We start from the raw sequence: 17390 nt of genomic DNA, 5'->3' as shown, positions 1-17390 counted from the left end.
TTCTGGTCCGTCCTTCCTCACTGTTGATGGCATCGGATGGGAGGCTGCCTCATCCTGAGGGCCGTCCCCTGAGTAGAGCAGTCTTGCACCAGGGAGGCCCCAGGGACCTGGGGAGAGAGGGACCTGTAATCCCCCATCCTGTGCTGTGCAGAGGAGCTGGCATCTGGGGAGAGAGGGACCTGCAATCCCCCGTCCTGTGCTGTGCAGAGGAGCTGGCAGATGCTTAACAACTGGCTGGAGCAAAGGGGAGCTGTGCCTGGTTGCATCTGCCAATTCCTGAGGGATAAATGACACCTCCGGGGGGTGCTAATTCAGAACTACCCACTCATCACCACAGGCAGAGTTAGAAAGAGACTCATAATCGCCTCTTCTGAGGCTGAACCAGCAGCCCCTGCCTCTGTCTTCCAGGGCTGCCCCAGGATAGAGAACCCATCACAACTTAGAAGCTCTCCTCTCTACCCAACTGCCAACGAAATATACAGTCAATAAAATCCAGGGCCCCTGGATCAGGGACAGTGGCTGTGCTGCTCCTAGGAAGGGCCTGGTGTCCTTGGTGGGCACCAGCTCTGGCGGATGGCCTTACAGTGCCCTGTCTTTGTTGGACCCAAAGCAGATTTATTTCTGCTCCTCGGGCCTCACCGAGGGCTCTGCAGGAAGGAGGCCGCCAGCTCCGCCCTGTGCCCAGCCTGGCCCTCCTGCTGCCCCACCTGCCTCCCCAGCTCCCCTCCCCACAGCCCCTCTGAGCCATGTTTTGCCTTAAATCTCAAAACCTGCTACCTGTGTTTTCAAAACTGGTGCGCTGACCTCCAGCTTCCAGAGCAGGCAGCACAGGAGGAGAACGAGGGGGCAGCTGGGGGCAGCCCGCCCCCATCAAAGGAACTGGCCCCTGGCATTTCCCAGAGGTGGGACATACCCTGAGGCTGGGGGGGGGGCCTTGCTGGAAGCTCCTCTCCAGCCGGCCTGGACTTTTTGTTGTTGTTGTTGTTTTGGTTTGGGTTTTTTTTTTTTTTTTTTTTTTTTTGCGGGGATGGGGATGGAACCTAGGGGCATTCAACCTCTGACAGGTTCTCACTAAGTTGCAGAGGGCTTCACTAAGTGGCTGAGGCTGTCCCCGAACCACGGTCCTCCGGTCTCAGCCTCCAGAATGCTGGGAATACAAGCGTGCGCCACCGCGCCCGGCTCACACGGTTCTTAAGGTGGGGTGGACACAGGCATCCGTGCAGTAGGACTAGCAAACTCCACGTGCCCCCCCCTTCAAGCCCCTGACCTGTGTTGCAGACCAACAGGTGTGCGAGGAGGGCTGGACCAAGTTCCAGGGCCACTGTTACCGCCACTTCCCTGACCGTGAGACCTGGGTGGACGCCGAGAGGCGCTGTCGGGAACATCAATCACACCTGAGCAGCATCATCACCCCTGAGGAGCAAGAGTTTGTCAACAGTGAGTGTGGCGGGTCTTCGGGGTGAGGACAGTGCCTGGGGAGGTCTCCCTTGCTCCCAAATTAGCAGACCAGGGGCCGGGGTGCAGTTCGGTGGTGGCACACCTGCCTACTGCACATGAGGTCCTGGGCTCCATCCTCAGCACTGCTAAACAAAAAAGAAGAAGAAGCAGAAAGAGCTGGGTGTGGTGGTGCACACTTATAATCTCAGCATTTGGGATCCTGAGACAGGAGGATTGCAGGTTCGAGGCCAGCCTGAGCAACTTAGCAAGACTGTATCAAAGTAAAAAAAAAAAAAAAAAAAAAAGACTGGGGGTGTAGTTCAAAGGTAGAATGCTCCTGGGTTCAATCCCCTCCGCCAAAAAAAAAAAACAAAAAAAGAAAGATTGGGCACAGTGAGGCCGCAGGAGTGGGAGGTTGGGAGGGAGAGCAGGGCTCTCTCAGCCTGAATTTCTGGAAAGAAGACAGAGATCTTGGGAGCCATCAGCTCTGGCTGCACCTGGTACAGCCCCTTGCCACTCAGAGCCAGCCCTACACTAACCCTGTGGCTGTCATCTGTCCATGTAGCCTGGGTGGGTCCAAAGTGCACCCCAAATATGCATGTGCTGAGACCCTTGTAAGGGTCTGAGAAGCAGGCAGCCTGCTCCTGGGAAGAGAGTCACCTCTTTCCTCCCTCCAGCCCCTCTGCCTCTCTTAACCCCTGTTCTCAGACACCCCCAAAGTATCCACTGCCAGGTCCAACTCCAACTTCTCTCTCCAGAAAATGCTCAAGACTACCAGTGGGTTGGCCTGAACGACAGGACCATCGAAGGGGACTTCCGCTGGTCAGATGGACATCCCTTGGTGAGTTCTGGGGTACGCCGGCCACAGCTGGTGGCCCAGAAGAGAGGGATACGGACCCTGGAGATGCGCTGAGGAGCTGAGGGAGCAGAAGCCGCCCAGAGCAGGGATTGTGTCTCTTTTGCCTTTGCCTCGGGGCATCTGCCAGGGCTGGGCCAGCAGAGTTAAGGAAGGCAGAGGAGAGGGAGGGAGCCGGGAGGGAGGGAATGGATGACAGTAGGCCACCCGAGGGCTTCCTTGGGACAACTGAGGATGCCTCCTTGCCCATAAAGGTCGGCATTCTATGCAAGGAGAGGGATGGAGTCTGCATAGGTGCAGAAAGAGCAGCCTGGGTGGTCAGTGCTACTGGTTAGGGAAGGGCTGCACCCATCAGGGCTCCATCCATGAGGGTTCTGAGCTCCTGAGAAGGACCAGAGCCAGGCCATGTGGCCAGTTCCCTAGACAGCCATGTCTACAGCACCTAAGTCAACCCTGACCTAGCTCCCAGCAGCCTTCACCCACACCCGGAGGGCAGACGTGGGCTGAAAGAGAACGGAGACAGGGAGACCTCACTGGGGAAGTCCATGGGGGCCCGGCCACGCTGGCCCCACCCTGGCCTCAGCCCTGCTTTGCTCCTGTCCTCAGCAATTTGAGAAGTGGCGCCCCAACCAGCCCGACAACTTCTTTGCTACGGGAGAGGACTGCGTGGTGATGATCTGGCACGAGAAGGGCGAGTGGAATGATGTGCCCTGCAATTACCACCTGCCCTTCACCTGTAAAAAAGGCACAGGTAAGTGGCCGGGAGGAGGCCCAGGGCACCCGTCATGGCTCTCCAGCCCGCCAGGTGTGGTGGTGCACGCCTGTAATCCTGGTACTTGTGTGGCTGAGACAGGAGGATCGCAGGTTGGAGAACAGCCTCAGCCACTTAGCAAGACCCTGTTTCCAAACAAAAAGTAAGAAGGAGCCGGGCGCAGTGGTGCATGCTTGTAATCTCAGCATTTGGAAGGCTAAGACAGGAGGATGGCAGTTTGTGGACAGCCTCAGCTATTTAGTGAGGCCCTTTGCAACTCAGTAAGACCATTTTAAAATAATGAAAAATAGGGCTAAGGGTGTATCTCAGAAGTAAAATGCCCCTGAGTTCAATCCCCAGTACTGAAAAAAAAAAAAAAAAAAAGTAAGAAGGGCTGGAGTGTAGCTTGGAGGTAGAATGCCCCTTAGTTCAGCTGGGCGTGGTGGTACAAACTTGTAATCCCAGTACTTGGGAGGCTGAGACAGGAGGATCACAGGTTCAAAGCCAACCTTGGCAATTTAGAGAAGCTCTTAGCAACATCCCTGTTTCCAAAGAAGAAACAAAATCAGGCTGGGGGCATAGCTTGGAGGTAGAATGTCTCTGGGTTCAATCCCCAGTACCAAAAAGTAAAGATAAAAAATATAGAATGCCCCTGAGTTCCATCTCCAGTACAAAAAAAAAATTTTGCCAAGGGAAGATCTTGCCATGCAACCTGGATGTGCCCCTCATCTTCCAGCTGCTGGGTCTTGGGGGGCATCCCCAAAAGGCAAATGGGAGCTACATGAGGCCACCCCCAGCATCATCATGTCAGGGAGCTGGCCCCTAGAGACCTCTCACAGGGAAGGGTGAAGATTGCAGGTTAGAGAGAGGTCAGGACCCACAAGTGCCACAGGCTGTTGGGTATCAGCTGCTGAGTCACTAGGATGGCGCCCGCAATGCGAGCCTCCTTCTCCTTTGGGTTTCTGAGTCCATCAGTCACAGAACCAGGGTTGCCAGGCTTGAGTCCTCGGTTCAAGGTCTGTGGATGTGGAAGGGCTAGAATGACATACCCCACCTGCTCCTGCTCGGGGCCCTTGCATCCCTTTTTCCCCAGCACTGGCTGTTTTCCCAAAGAAGCCACCAATGAGCAGGGTGTGGTAGCACCTTCCTGTAATCCCAGCATTTGGGAGGCTGAGACAGGAGGATGGAGGTTTGAGAACAGCCTCAGCTACTTAGTGAGGCCCTTTGCAACTCAGCGAGACCCTGTTTCAAAATAAAGAATAAAAATCAGGGCCAGGGATGTTGCTCAGATATCCTCAGCAAAACAAAACAAAACAAAACAAAACAAAACAAAAAAGCTGGGTGTTGTGGCGCACGCTTGTAATCCCAGCATTTGGGAGGCTGAGACTGGAGGATCATGGTTTGTGGACAGCCTCAGCTACTTAGTGAGGCCCTCTGCAACTCAGTGAGACCCTGTTTCAAAATAAAGAATAAAAAGAAAAATAGGGCTGGGGGTGTGGCTCAAAGGTAGAATGCCCCTGGGTCCATCCCCAGTACAAAAAAAAACAAAACAAAACGGGGCTGGGGTGTATGTGTGTGTGTGTGTGTGTGTGTGTGTGTGTGTGTGTGTCTCAGAGGTAGAATGCTCCTGAGGTTCAATCCTCAATATAAAAAAAAGAAGAAGCCCCAGATGGTCTACCCGGTCAGCTCCCTTGACCACCTTTCTCTCTCCATTTGATATCCTCATCACCTTAATGCCCCTTGGAATTCTCCCTCTGCTGCTTCACTGAGGAACTGAGATTAGAAGCCAAGGGCAATGGATAAAAAATGCCCTTTGGAGCAGCTGGGGCTCTGGGGCAGTGGAGCTCAGTGCCCTTCCCACAGGGCCATGGGCTCTGGGCTCATTACAGCCCACAAGGGTCAGTAGAGAACACCCCATAAGACCCCTTTCTAAAGGGTGTTTGCCCCTTAGTGGCCTGTGGAGATCCTCCGGTGGTGGAGCATGCCAGGACCTTCGGGCAGAAGAAAGACCGATATGAGATCAATTCCCTGGTGCGATACCAGTGCACAGACGGCTTTATCCAGCGCCACGTGCCCACCATCCGGTGCCAGCCCAGCGGACACTGGGAGGAGCCTCGGATCACCTGCACAGACCGTGAGCTCCGCCCTCCCACCATCACTTGGGCTGGGGCTAGGTTCTGCCAGTCTCCTTAGCTGGGGCACAGGGTGGCTTGCCATCTCCTGGGGATCCCACACCATTCCTGGGACTAAGCCAGACTGTCAGGGTCTGGGAGCTTCACAGACACAGATCACTGCCCGCTGCCCCAGGGAGGGCCTGCTTGCCTTGACACACCAGCCTGCATCCCTTTAGCCCAAGGAGCTTCAAGGAAAAGCAGAACTCAAGGGCGCTGGTAAAGTCTCTGGCTGCCTTCAGAGCCCGCAATGCAGGGGGTGCGGTGAGGGAGCAGAGAGGGGAGGCAGGAGTCCCCGGGCTCGGCGCCACTTCATCCCCAGTCACTGGTGTCTTTCCATCTCCCCTTGACCCCAGCTGCCACCTACAAGCGCAGACTACAGAAGCGGAGCTCACGGCGCCCCAGGAGGATTCGCCCCAGCACGACCCACTGAGAAGAGCATCCAGACCACCCAGGGCGCTGAGCCCAGGAGCCTGGCGGGCTGACAGCGCATCCCATCCAGACGGTGTCCTCTTCTTGCCGCTTTTTGTCATATAAGGAATCCCATTAAAGGAAAAAAAAATAAATCCCACGTTGTGTATGCACCCACCCACCCCAATCACCAGAACCGCGTCGAATTCTGTCCCCCAGATGCCAAAGCAAAGCAAAGCCATTGTAACCCACGGACTGAGTTTAGAGACATTTCTTCACTTTCCCGTTGTGCCTTTCCAGGGACCAGAGCAGGGACAGGGGAGAAGGGAGGGGCTAAGTTAAATAAAGAAGTCTATTTTTGTTTCCTGACTTTACCCAGGAGCAGTGCAATGGTTGGTTATTTCACCTCCAGGGAGCGCTAGGGAGGAGGGTGAAGGGCAGCCGGAGCTGGAAGGGGCAGAGGCAAAGGGCGAGAAGGACTCAAACGGGACTGCAGCTGAATGTACTGGACAGAGGAGCCGGAGCGCTGCACCATCTGCTGGGGCAGGGGCTGGGACTGGGGCCGGCTGGCCACGGGAGAGGTCTCAGCAGCCTGGGGGGGGGTCACCTTCCCTCCAGGGGTCCCTCTTCGGGTGTCCTCTCACCTGGGCCTGCCACCCTAGCAAGTATCAATCTCGGCAGGGCTGGGTGGGGGCACTTCCTCCCCCAGGGAGCGTCGCCCACCCCTCCCCCACCCACCCCACCCACCCCCGGGACCGTGCAGGCACCAGGGTTCCGTGCACCTATTTATATTTTTGAAAACTAAAGATTATGATAATTATAATAATAAAGACATTGGAAGAGTTCTATTTCTTTTCTTTTCCCTTCTTTCGTTTTAAGGAAAGGGCATCCCTGACTAAGGCCTAGAGGGGGCTCTCAGGAATGGCGACCATGGGAACATGGTGTGTTTGGATGAGCCCACACTGGTGACTCCCATCTGCTCAGAGGCTGGATCAGTCATGTCTGTGGTGCTTTCTTTTCACTACAACGTTTGAAGGACTCTCTGCACACATGTATATGATTGTGCAATGTGTGCACACACGTGACATGCCTGCAGGCGTGTGTGCCTGCCTGTGCCTGTCCTGCGCGTGAAGTGCGTCAGCCAGAGGTGGCATGTGTGGGTAACTGTGTGTGTGCAGAGGAGCTGGTAGGCAAACTGAGTCCCAACACAGAGGGGAAACTCGGGATTAAAAAAAGGAAGAAGCTGGGCACCATAGTGCATGCCTGTAATCCCAGTACAGGAGGATCACAGGTTCAAGGCCAGCCTCAGCAATTTAGTGAGATTCTCAGCAACTAGTTAGACTCTGTTTAAAAAAAAAAGGCTGAGCATGGTGGCACAAGCCTGTAATCCCAGCAATTGGGGAGGATCACAGGTTTGCTGCCAGCCTCAGCTATTTAGTGAGACCCTGTTTAAAAATAAAGAATAAAAAATAGGGCTGGAGATGTAGCTCAGAAGTAGAAGGCCCCTGGGTTCCATCCCTAGTATAATAACAATAACAATAATAATAATAACAACATCATCATTATTATGATTATGATTATTATTATTATTAATAGGGCTGGGGTGTAGCTCAGAGATAGAATGTCCCTGGGTTCAATTCCCAGTACCACTGCAATAAATTAAAGAAATAAATAACTTTAAGGGCTGGGAAATAATATAGCTCAATGGTAGAGCACTTGCTTAGCGTATACAACACCCTGGGTTTGATCCCCAGCACCATAAGAAAAAAAGAAAGAAAAGGAAAAGCAGCGAACATCAGCACAATGTGTACACGTAGCGCGCTGTCTCCTGGTGAGCCGTGAGTGCCCAAGAGCTGCGGCTGTTGTCGCTGACCCGCATCTTGAGAGAGGGTTGGGCCACATTCCACTAGCCCAGGGAAACAGCAAAGTTAACAACTCGAAGTCTGCTCGGTCCTTTGCTTCCATGCCATCTGCTATGGTTTGGATAGTGAATGCCGCCCTAAAGTCTGTGTTGGAGACTGTCCCCAGGGTGGTGCTACTGGGAGGTTCGAAGGACCTTTAGGACCGGGGCCCAGTGGAAGGTCCTTCCGTCGCTGGGAGCGTGCCCTTGAGGGGGACTGTGGGCCCGGCCTCTCGGTCTTTCTCTGTTTCCTGCCTGATAAGCTGTTTCTCTGCCACGCGTACCCACCCTGAGGTGCCGTCTCATCAGAGGTCCAGAACAATGGGGCCACTCCACCTTGGACTGGAACCTGCAAATCTGAATCAAAATAAACCTTTTCTCTCTGAGTTAATTATCTCAGGTATTTTGTTATATAGGAAGATAAAGTTCAATTTACCGATAGAAATTCAAAAAATAGCCGGGTGTGGTGGCTCACGCTTGTAATCCCAGCATTTGGGAGGCTGAGACCGGAGGATCGCGGTTCACTCACAGCCTCAGCTGCTTAGTGAGGCCCTCTGCAACTCACTGAGACCCGGTTTCAAAATAAAGAATTAAAAATAGGGCAGGAGGTATAGCTCGGAGGTTGAATGCCCCTGGGTTTCACCCCCAGACCTGCAAAAATAAATAAATAAATAAATAAATAAATAAATAAATAAATTCAAAATATATTGTCTTATAAGTTGTACACTATCTGTACATGAAACAAAAGTGCATGTTGGTGGCTTTCAAATTCAGATGTGCATCAGAATCCCCTGGAGGGTCAATGATAACACAGATGTGGCGCCAACCCCCAGAGCTTGGGACTCAGCAGGTTTGGGGTGAGGTCAAGGAATTTGCATTTATTTATTTATTTATTATTTATTTGGGCCCCTGGAGACTGAATCCAGGGGTGCCCTACCACTGAACTATACTCTGAGCCTTTTGTTTTGTTTGTTTTTGAGACAGGATCTTGCTAAGTTGCCCAGGCTGACCTCGAATTTATGATCCTCCTGCCTCAGCTTCCCAAATAGCTGGGATTGCAGGTGTGCTCCACCACCGCAGACAGGAATCTGATTCTCTAAAAAAGCACTGGACTAGTGAAAAACTGATTGAATAATGGAGTGTTTCGTGGCAGGGCGTGCCTGCAGGAGGCAAGAGGCGCCGTTTCTGAAGCAGGGCTAGGGTGAGGCTGGGCCCTGAGATCCTGGCCTCTGAGGGCCCCCGGAGGGCACAGCCACTCTCTGCAAGGTCTCACAGACACACCACCAGAGCTTGTGGTGCAGGCCAGGTCTGTTCCCTGGAGGCAGCCCACGGAGTTCCCTGCCCACCGGACTACAACCCCACTGGGCTGGGAGCTGGGCCCTGAGACTGCACGAGACAGAGAGCCAGGCCCAGAGGTGAGCTGGGATGGAGGAAGGAGTCACAGCACCATTTATTATGCAATGGAGGGAACACGCCAGAGCACAGCTCCCCAGACAGGAGACAGAAGGAAATGAACTCTTTAGAACAAGAGAGGGAATCTCTCCTTCCCGCAGATCTCACCCCACTCCAAAAATAAAAAGAGCCCCACCCCGGGCCCTCTCCTTCCCCCTGGCTGGGGCAGAGGGATGGCTGCGGCCACCATGCCCTGACCCCACGTGGCACCCTCCGCAGGCCACTGTTTACTCAGACTGCCATCCCCTGGCCAGGGGACAAGCTGGACTCAGTGGGAACCCTCTAAAAGGCCACAAACCTCAGATGTCCCAGAGGGGGAGCTTTGGGGTGTCCAAGGGAGTTGGATTCTGTTGGATGTACAAAAAATAATAATACTTAAAAATTTCTTTTTCAGTTGAGAAATATAAAAACAATACCAAAATTGCCCCAACCCACAAGGGAAATAAAACAGTCAATAAAATCCACAGCGCGTCGGGAAGGGGCAGGGCGGTCCACAGCTGGCCGTCAGCCCTAGCGCGGGCAGTAGCAGTAGACGCCGTAGGAGCGGCTCTGTGGGTCTGGGAAGCCGAAGCTCCGGACCCCGGGCTCCGGGGGCCCGCAGCTGGGGCGGGGGCGAGCCACGGGGTAGCGGGCGCTGCCATCCGCCAGCCAGCCAGCATCACAGCGGTCCAGGCCACCGAATTTCCAGGCGGCAAAGAGCTGGCCCACCTTGGCAATCTGGTCTCCCTCTTCCTGGCAGGCCTCCCTAGCCTCGGCCAACGTCAGCTTCTCGGGGTGCTCCAGGTAGTACACCCGCCCTGGAAGAAAGCGGGTGTAAGTGTGGCCAATGGGGGCCAATGGGGGCCATAGAGCTGCAGGCGAGTCAGCCCGGGAGGAAGCCACTGTGCTACAGATATCATAGCAGGTGTTTTTGCAGGATAACTTCTCAGGGCTCACTCCCTGTGTGAGAGCTCAATCCTGCTTGCCATAGGGCTGGGTCCCTCCAGTCATGTCTGTACAGCCCCCCACCCTGCCCTAACTTCACCCTAGGAGGGCACCCCACCTAGACCAGAGCCTCTCACCTGTTACACCATTGACTGAGCGCCCCCTATAGGCTGGGCCCCTTTCTTTTATTTCCTTCTTTTTCTTTCTTCCTTTCTTTTTTCTTTTCTTCTCTTTTTCTTCTCTTTTTCTTTTTCTTTTCTTTTTTCTTTTTTGGCGGTACTAGGGGTTGAACCCAGGGGCATTCAACCTCCCAGGTATACCCTCAGCCCTATTTTTTAGTCTTTATTTTGAAACAGGGTCTCACTAAGTTGCAGAGGGCCTCACTAAGTCGCCGACGCTGGCCACGAACCCGCGATCCTCCTGTCTCAGCCTCCCAAGTAGTGGTATTATAAGCGTGAGCCACCAACACCCAGCTTGCTGGGCCCTTTTCTAAGTGCTTGAGATACAGCACTGAATCTATTCCTGTTTTGACATTTTATGAGGACAGGTGTGTTCCATTTGTCTCTGAAGTCCCTGAGCCATGCAGAGTATGCAGAAAATGATAACTTAATAATCCATGGACCAGCACAGAGCGGCAGCAGCAAAGGCTCAGGATTTCCACCAGGCGGCCTCCAGACCTGCCGAGCTCTAGAGCTCTCAATGGAAGGGCCAGAGCCCCCAGACGCTGCCCTCCCTCGGGTGCCAACAGCCATCGAACCCTGGAGTCACTCACCCTTGAGGGCGGCGGCAAAGCAGAACACGTCGTAGCGGTGCAGGCGGCGGTGGCGCGGCCCGTAGCTGCGCACCCCGGGCGCCAGGCCCAGGCCTCCGCACGGCTGGCGGGGCAGCGTGATGGGGTACTGCACCGAGGCATCCTGCAGCCATCCTGCGTTACACCAGTCCAGGCCCTCCTCCCAGGCCCGGAAGAGCTGCTCAAAGGAGGCCAGCACGGCGTCCTGCTCCTCACAGGCCTGCTGGGCCTCGTGGAAGTTGAGCTGGTAGCGCCCCTTGGGGGGCTGGTAGGGAAAGACCACGCCTAGGGAGGGAGGAGGAAGAGGAATCTGCAGGAGAGAGTAATGGCTTGCCCAGCTGCAGCGCAACACAGGCTCCCAATACACGCGTGCACAGGCTCCCGATACATGCGTGCACAGGCGCGCACACACAGTCTCGCACACACAGTCTCTCAAAAAAAGGCTCCGCAAACCTCCAGTCTCCAGTTCACCACCCTCTTCCAAGACAGATTCTATACCCATTCTATACCTCCCTCTGGGGCTGAGCTGCACACAGTAGGACTCAGAAAACATTACTGGCTTGTAAAGATAATTAGTCAACTAACTTCCCCAACTAAAAGACAAAAAAGAGATAATTATTCAAGGGCTATGGAAAGAGCCTTCTCCAGGACACGCGATGGTTTAGAAGATACGCGTGGGCTTTGGGTGCCAGAGGCTGGGCCTGGCTCCCTCCCTCCCTCCCAGGGACTGAGACCTGGTCACCCAGGCTTTCCTCGGTGTCACCTGGGGATTGGTTCCAGGGACTCATATGCTCATCTGGATGCTCAGATGCCCTTACAGCAGGTGTGGTAGTACATTCCTGTAATTCCTATACATGGGAAGCTAAGATAGAAGGGTTGCAGATTTGAGGGCAGCCTCGGCAACAAGTGAGACCTTGTTCCAAAATAAAGAATAAAAAGGGCCGGGCGTGGTGGTGCACGCTTGTAATCCCAGCATTCAGGAGGCTGAGACAGGAGGATGGCGGTTCACAGACAGCCTCAGCTACTTAGCGAGGCCCTCTGCAACTTAATGAGACCCTGTTTCAAACTAAAGACTAAAAAATAGAGCAGGGGATGTACCTGGGAGGTCGAATGCCCCTGGGTTCCATCCTTTAACCCGCAAAAAAAAGAAAGAAAAGAAAAAAAAAGAATAAAAAGGGCTGGGGGTGTAGCTTTGAGGTAGAAAACTGCTGGGTTCAACTGGCCCCCAGCCCTTAAAAAGAAGTCCCTCTACAAAATGGCATAGTATTTCATATAACCTATGCATATCCTCCCTCTGAGTCGCCTCTAGATTACTCACGATACCTAAGGCAAAGCCTACGTGACAGTTCATTCTCGTGGATTCAGCAGAGTACTTGGCATGCAGCAAATTCAGGTTTTGATTTTGGGACTTTCTGGAATTTTTTTCCCTCTCAAATATTTTTGATCTGCAAGTTGGTTGAATTTGCAGATGTGGGACCCGCGATAGAAAGGGCCAACTGGATATGTCATTATTAATGTGGCTGTTTCTTAGGAAAATGCCAGAAACTTTCCATATGTAACATGATTTTTAGGAAAAGAAGAGGCCCTAGAAGCTGTGGGGAGAGGGGCAGCGAAGGGCCCTTCAATAAAGGAAGTTTAAACTGGGCCCAGCAGCACACACCTGTAATCCCAGCACTCGGGAGGCTGAGACAGGAGGACTGCACATTTGAGACTCCCTTCCGCCACACCCAGCTGCCCAATGAGCAACGCTGCCCTCTGAGCCGCCGTCTAAGCCTCGTGGGTGGACAGGCAGGGATGCTCCGAGGCGGGCCACGGAGGAACTGCTCTGAGCAGCCCAGAGCTCTAAAGGAATAAAGGTTCCTAGGTGCCATGGCTGACACCAGCCAGGATGGACTTGGGGCATCTTCTCCCACCCCAGCTCTGTCCCTAGGGAGAAGAGCTGGGCGGACACACAGCCCCACCCCAGCGACAGGAGAGGTCCAAGCACCTGAGAACTCAACCCGGGGCCCACATACAAGACCCTGGCTTGCAGTGTCTAGCTGGCCTGCAGGGCCCTGGGTCTCTTCTCAAAATAGGAGACTTCTCCGTAAGCCCAGCTCTTCCACAAAAAGATAAGCTTCTCTTATCAAATGAGAAAATCTTCCGGGTGTGGTAGTACAGGCTTATAATCCCAGTACTTGGGAGGCTGAGACAGGAGGATGGCAGGTTTGCGGTCAGCCTCAGCCACTTAGTGAAACCCTCTGCAACATAATGAGACCCTGTTTCAAAATTAAAAATAATAGGACTGGGTATGTAGCTCAGAGGTAGAATGCCCTTGAGTTCGATCCCCAGTACTGGAAATAAAATAAGCTAGGCGTGGTGGCGCACGCTTGTAATCCCAGCATTTGGGAGGCTGAGACCGGAGGATCGCGGTTCACTCACAGCCTCAGCTACTTAGTGAGGCCATCCGCAACTCAGTGAGACCCTGTTTCAAAGTAAAGAATAAAAAATTGGGCAGGGGGTATAGCTCGAAGGTCAAATGCCTCTGGGTTCCATCCCCAGACCCACAAAAATAAATAAATAAATAAATAAATAAATAAATAATAAAATAAAATAAAAATTAGAAATGCCACTGCATTTGGCATGACATCTTTGGCCAGGCCTGAGTACAATGGCTCCCTTTGGACAAGCCAGGGCTCAGCGGTGCGCCCTGGTCCCCACCTCTGGGCCTGCTGTGTTCGGTTTCTGTTACCTGCTAACCCTGCTCAAATCTGAGCTCTGGCTCTAAGGAGCTGTGGGACCAGCCCTCATTTCCTTCTCCTGAATGGGGTGAGAATGAGGAAATAGAAAGAAGGGATTCTAAAAGCCCCTGCCTAGGTTCAAACGCCAGCTCTGCCACTCACAAGCGCTGTGATCTTAGTTAAGCTACGTGGCCTCTCTGGGTTTTCTCATCTGTTAAACAAGGGTGATGCTAACGGCAGCTTCCTCGTGGGTTGTCTCGAGGACTAGATGTGCTTTTCCATGTAAAGCGTCAAGATCCAGGTGCTCCCTCTCGGCCCCCTCCCCCTGCGTCAGGTCCCAGCATCCCCGGACCCAGGGGAAGCTCACCCCGCAGCTCTAACTCCACCAGGCCGCTCTTGTCCTCCAGCCCATCAATGACCTCGCAGCGGTAGCGCCCGTAGTCCTCCAGGCGCAGGTCCCGTAACTCCAGGGAGACCTCCCGCTCCTCGTCCTGCCGCAGGCGCACGCGGCCTTGGTAGTCCCCAAAAGAGCGGAGCCGGTGTCCGATGGCCACCAGCACATCCTCCTCCGGCGCCCCGTTCTCTGATAGCTTTCCCCATTTGATGCGCACAGGCCTCGGGGCGGCCAGGGCTGGCTCGTAGTGGTAACGGCAGGGCAGGGTCACACTGGCCCCTCGGTGGGTGAACAGCGTCTCCTCGGGCGTCTCCACCACCAGCTTCACTCCTTTGAAGAGGCCTGCGGGGAGAGGCACGGACAGATGGGGACCGTGCTCTATCCCTGCACCCTGCAAGGCTGCCCACACCCTCACCCCCACTACCAGGGGAGCAGGTATGCAGAGTGTAAAAACATGTCCACCCTGTTGCGCCCTCCGGGTGTCCACCTGCCCTGAAGTGGGCTTTTGCTTCTCCCTCCATCAGGAGTAGCATCTGTTCCCCACCCTCTTCCATCTGCACTGGTCTTGCCACTTGCTTAATGGCAGAAATGACATTCCACTGGGCCTGTTCTGAGCCTAGTTCCCAAGGGGCCTGGCTACACCCACTTCCTCTTGGGTCCTCAGCAGCTACCATGAGCACAAGCCCAGGCTCGTGGTGGACCATGAGAGGCCAGCCAGATGGAGCAGGGGCCAACCTCCCCAGCTGGGGCCTTCCTGGGCCATCCAGCCTCAGTCATCCTGACTGTGGCTCCATCTGTAGGTCTCAAGTACAGGGCCAGAAGAAAGGGAGTCAACCATCGCCCCACAACTCTCTCTCCCCCAGGCTGACCACAAAACACGAGCCTAAGAAACAGCTGTTGTGTTCAGGCATTCGGATGAGTTTTGGGTGGCCTGTTATACATCAAGGGCTAACTAATGAGCCAGGCACATGCCTGTAATCCCAGCTACCTGGGAGGCTGAGACAGGAGGATGGTGAGTCCGGGCCAGTCTGGGCAACTTGGCAAAACCTGTCTCAAAACAAAATAAGCCAGGGCAATGGTGCACACTTGTAATCCCAGCACTTGGGAGGCTGAGACAGGAGGATCGCACAGGTTCAAAGCCAGCCTCAGCTACTTAGTGAGGCTCTCAGCAACTTAGTGAGACCGTTTCCAAATAAAATATAAAATAGGGCTGGGAGTATAGCCCGGAGATAGAAAGCCCCTGGGTTCCACCCCCAGTACCACAAAAAAATAAAAATTAAAAAATTAAATAAAGCCGAGCGTGGTGGCACACACTTGTAATCCCCACGCTTGGGAGGTAGAGACAGGAGGATCTCACAGGTTCGTAGCCAGGCTTGCTGGCTTAGGAGACCCTGTTTCCAAATAAAAATATACATTAAAAAAAATGGGTCTGGGAATGTAGCCCGGAGGTAGAAGAGTTTCCAGGAACCCCAGTACCACCAAAAAGAAAAATAAATAAATAAATAAATAAAAAGGCAGGGGTATCGCTCAGTGGTAGATCACTTGCCTTACGTGTACAAGGTCCTGGGTTCAGTTCTCACTACTACCAACTCATTCATTTCATTAAATAAAACATCCCCTATCCAAGTCCATTCAGTTGGTAAGAGGCAGAGCTGAGGCTAGAGCTCGGCTGGGCGCCGTGACACAGACCTGGAAGGGCAGCTACGTGGAGGCTGGAGCAGGGGGACAGGGAGACTCAGGCCAGGTTGGGAAGCTTGGTGAGACCCTGTCTCAGAGCAAAATTTTTAAAAAGGCTGGAAGTTGTAGCTCAGTGGTAGAGTGTCTGCCTAGTATAAAAGGTCCTAATTCAATCTTCAGTACTACAAAGAAATTAACTAATTAATAAATTAAAAAAAGAAAAAGTCCCCTGCCCAAGGCCATCCAGTTAGTAACAGGCAGAATGAAGTTCCAAACTTAGCTGGGCATGGTGGCACACACCTATAATTACAGGACTGGGGAGGCTGACACAGGAGGGTTGCCAGTTCAAGGATAGCCTAAGCAACTAAGCAAAAACCTATCTCAAAATAAAAAATAATAATAATAATAAAAATAGCTAGGGAAGTAACTTGGAGGTGGAATGGCCCTGAGTTTAATCTCCAGTACCAGAAAAAAAATCAAATTCACATCTATGTATCCCCCAATCCCTTTTCCACTGGGTATCCCAGGAGTCACATTTAAACTGGGTCTTGCTTAGCATGGTGGCCCACACCCATAATCCCAGTACTTGTGAGGCTGAGACAGGAGAATCTCAGGTTCAAGGACAGCCTCAGCAATGTAGCAAGACCTCCAGCAACCTAGTGAGAACCTGTTTCAAAATAAAAAAGAGCTGGGAGTGTAGCTTGGGGGTAGAATGTCCCTAGGTTCAATCCCCAGTGCCCTTCCCCCCTAAGAAAAAAACTGGATCCCAAAGACCCCCCCCCAATAGGATTTGGGAAAGTATAAAACATACAGATGAGCATCCTGAAGTGAATCAGCCACACGTGTAGGGGGCTGGCAAATACACGGTAACAAACCACCTCTTTTCTCTGTCTCAGAAGCAAGGCTGGTCTGCCCCAAGATCCACCCCACCCCAGCCAGGAGCCAGGAAGCACATGGAAGGCCACCCACCTTCACCATAGCCATTGCCACTGGGACTGCGGGAGTAGTAGAAGCCATTGTAGAAGGGCAGTCCAGAGATGCAGGGCAGATGGATCAGGAGAACCAGGAGCAGCGGGCCCATCACGGCAGGCACAGTGTAGGCGCCTGGGAGCTCTGGGCGAGGCTGGGCCCTGGGCAAACTGGGGTGAGGAAGAAAAGGAGCCCATCAGAGTCGCCCTGCTGCCGAGGCCTCAGCCTTGTGCACCCACTCAACAGTCCACTGCGGGGCATCTCCTGGGAGCCTAGAAGGTAGTGGTGACAGGCTATATGAGGTGCCTGTCCCCACGGGTTGCACCCTGCCAGCAAGATGGGCAGTGAGAAAACCCTAACAAGGAATTAGCAAGCACCAAAAAGACCACTAAAGCCTGTGTGGTGGTGCACGCTTGTCATCCCAACACTTGGGAGGCTGAGACAGGAGGATCGGGGTTCACGACCAGCCTCAGCTACTTGATAAAGTCCTTTGCAACTCAGTGAGACCCTGTTTCAAAAAAAAGGCTGGGGGGTGTAGCTCGGAAGTAGATGTCCCTGGATTCCATCCCCAGTACCACACACACACAAAAAAAAAGACAACTGGGAAAATGAAGCTGGGTGTGGTGGTGCACACACCTATAATCCCAGTACTTAGGAGGCTGAGATAGGAGGATCACAGGTTTGAAGATAGCATCAGCAACTTATCAAGGCCCTCAGCAATTTAGTGAGATTTTAAAGATTTAAATTTCAAGATTAAAAAAAAATATATATATATACAGGGCCTGCCGTGAGGCAAGGCTGGTGCTGGGGCCTCAGAGGCCGGGATCAGAGCCTGCTGTGAGGCAAGGTCGGTGCTGGGGCCTCGGAGGTCAGGACTGGAGCCTGCCGAGGAGGGAGGCCAATGTCAGGGCCAGCAAGGCCGGGATCAGAGCCTGCCA

General features: G+C 53.4%; 2 protein-coding genes across 3 annotated transcripts in view; one reads left to right on the top strand and one right to left on the bottom strand.

The window, feature by feature from the left end:
- The window catches only part of ACAN (aggrecan), a gene marked incomplete at both ends in the record, with an annotated part of 38513 nt that extends 32865 nt beyond the window's left edge, over positions 1-5648 (top strand). For both annotated transcript variants that reach the window (XM_080690427.1, XM_080690426.1), the window contains 5 exons: positions 1279-1437; positions 2196-2278; positions 2900-3044; positions 4996-5178; positions 5572-5648. In XM_080690427.1, the coding sequence (XP_080546553.1) occupies positions 1279-1437; positions 2196-2278; positions 2900-3044; positions 4996-5178; positions 5572-5648 (647 nt within the window). The remainder of the gene's footprint in view (positions 1-1278; positions 1438-2195; positions 2279-2899; positions 3045-4995; positions 5179-5571) is intronic.
- Positions 5649-9488: 3840 nt separating this feature from the next.
- Positions 9489-16564, bottom strand: HAPLN3 (hyaluronan and proteoglycan link protein 3; the record flags this gene model as incomplete). Its single annotated transcript, XM_080692847.1, has 4 exons — positions 9489-9775; positions 10675-10977; positions 13780-14148; positions 16453-16564. The coding sequence occupies 4 exons, from the start codon at positions 16562-16564 to the stop codon at positions 9489-9491; spliced, it is 1071 nt and encodes a 356-aa protein (XP_080548973.1).
- Between the last annotated feature and the right edge of the window lie 826 nt (positions 16565-17390).

This window comes from Muscardinus avellanarius (assembly GCF_963383645.1).
Source record: "Muscardinus avellanarius genome assembly, chromosome: 3".
In the NCBI taxonomy this organism is placed as follows: domain Eukaryota; kingdom Metazoa; phylum Chordata; class Mammalia; order Rodentia; family Gliridae; genus Muscardinus; species Muscardinus avellanarius.
This window is presented reverse-complemented; position numbering and strand designations above follow the sequence as displayed.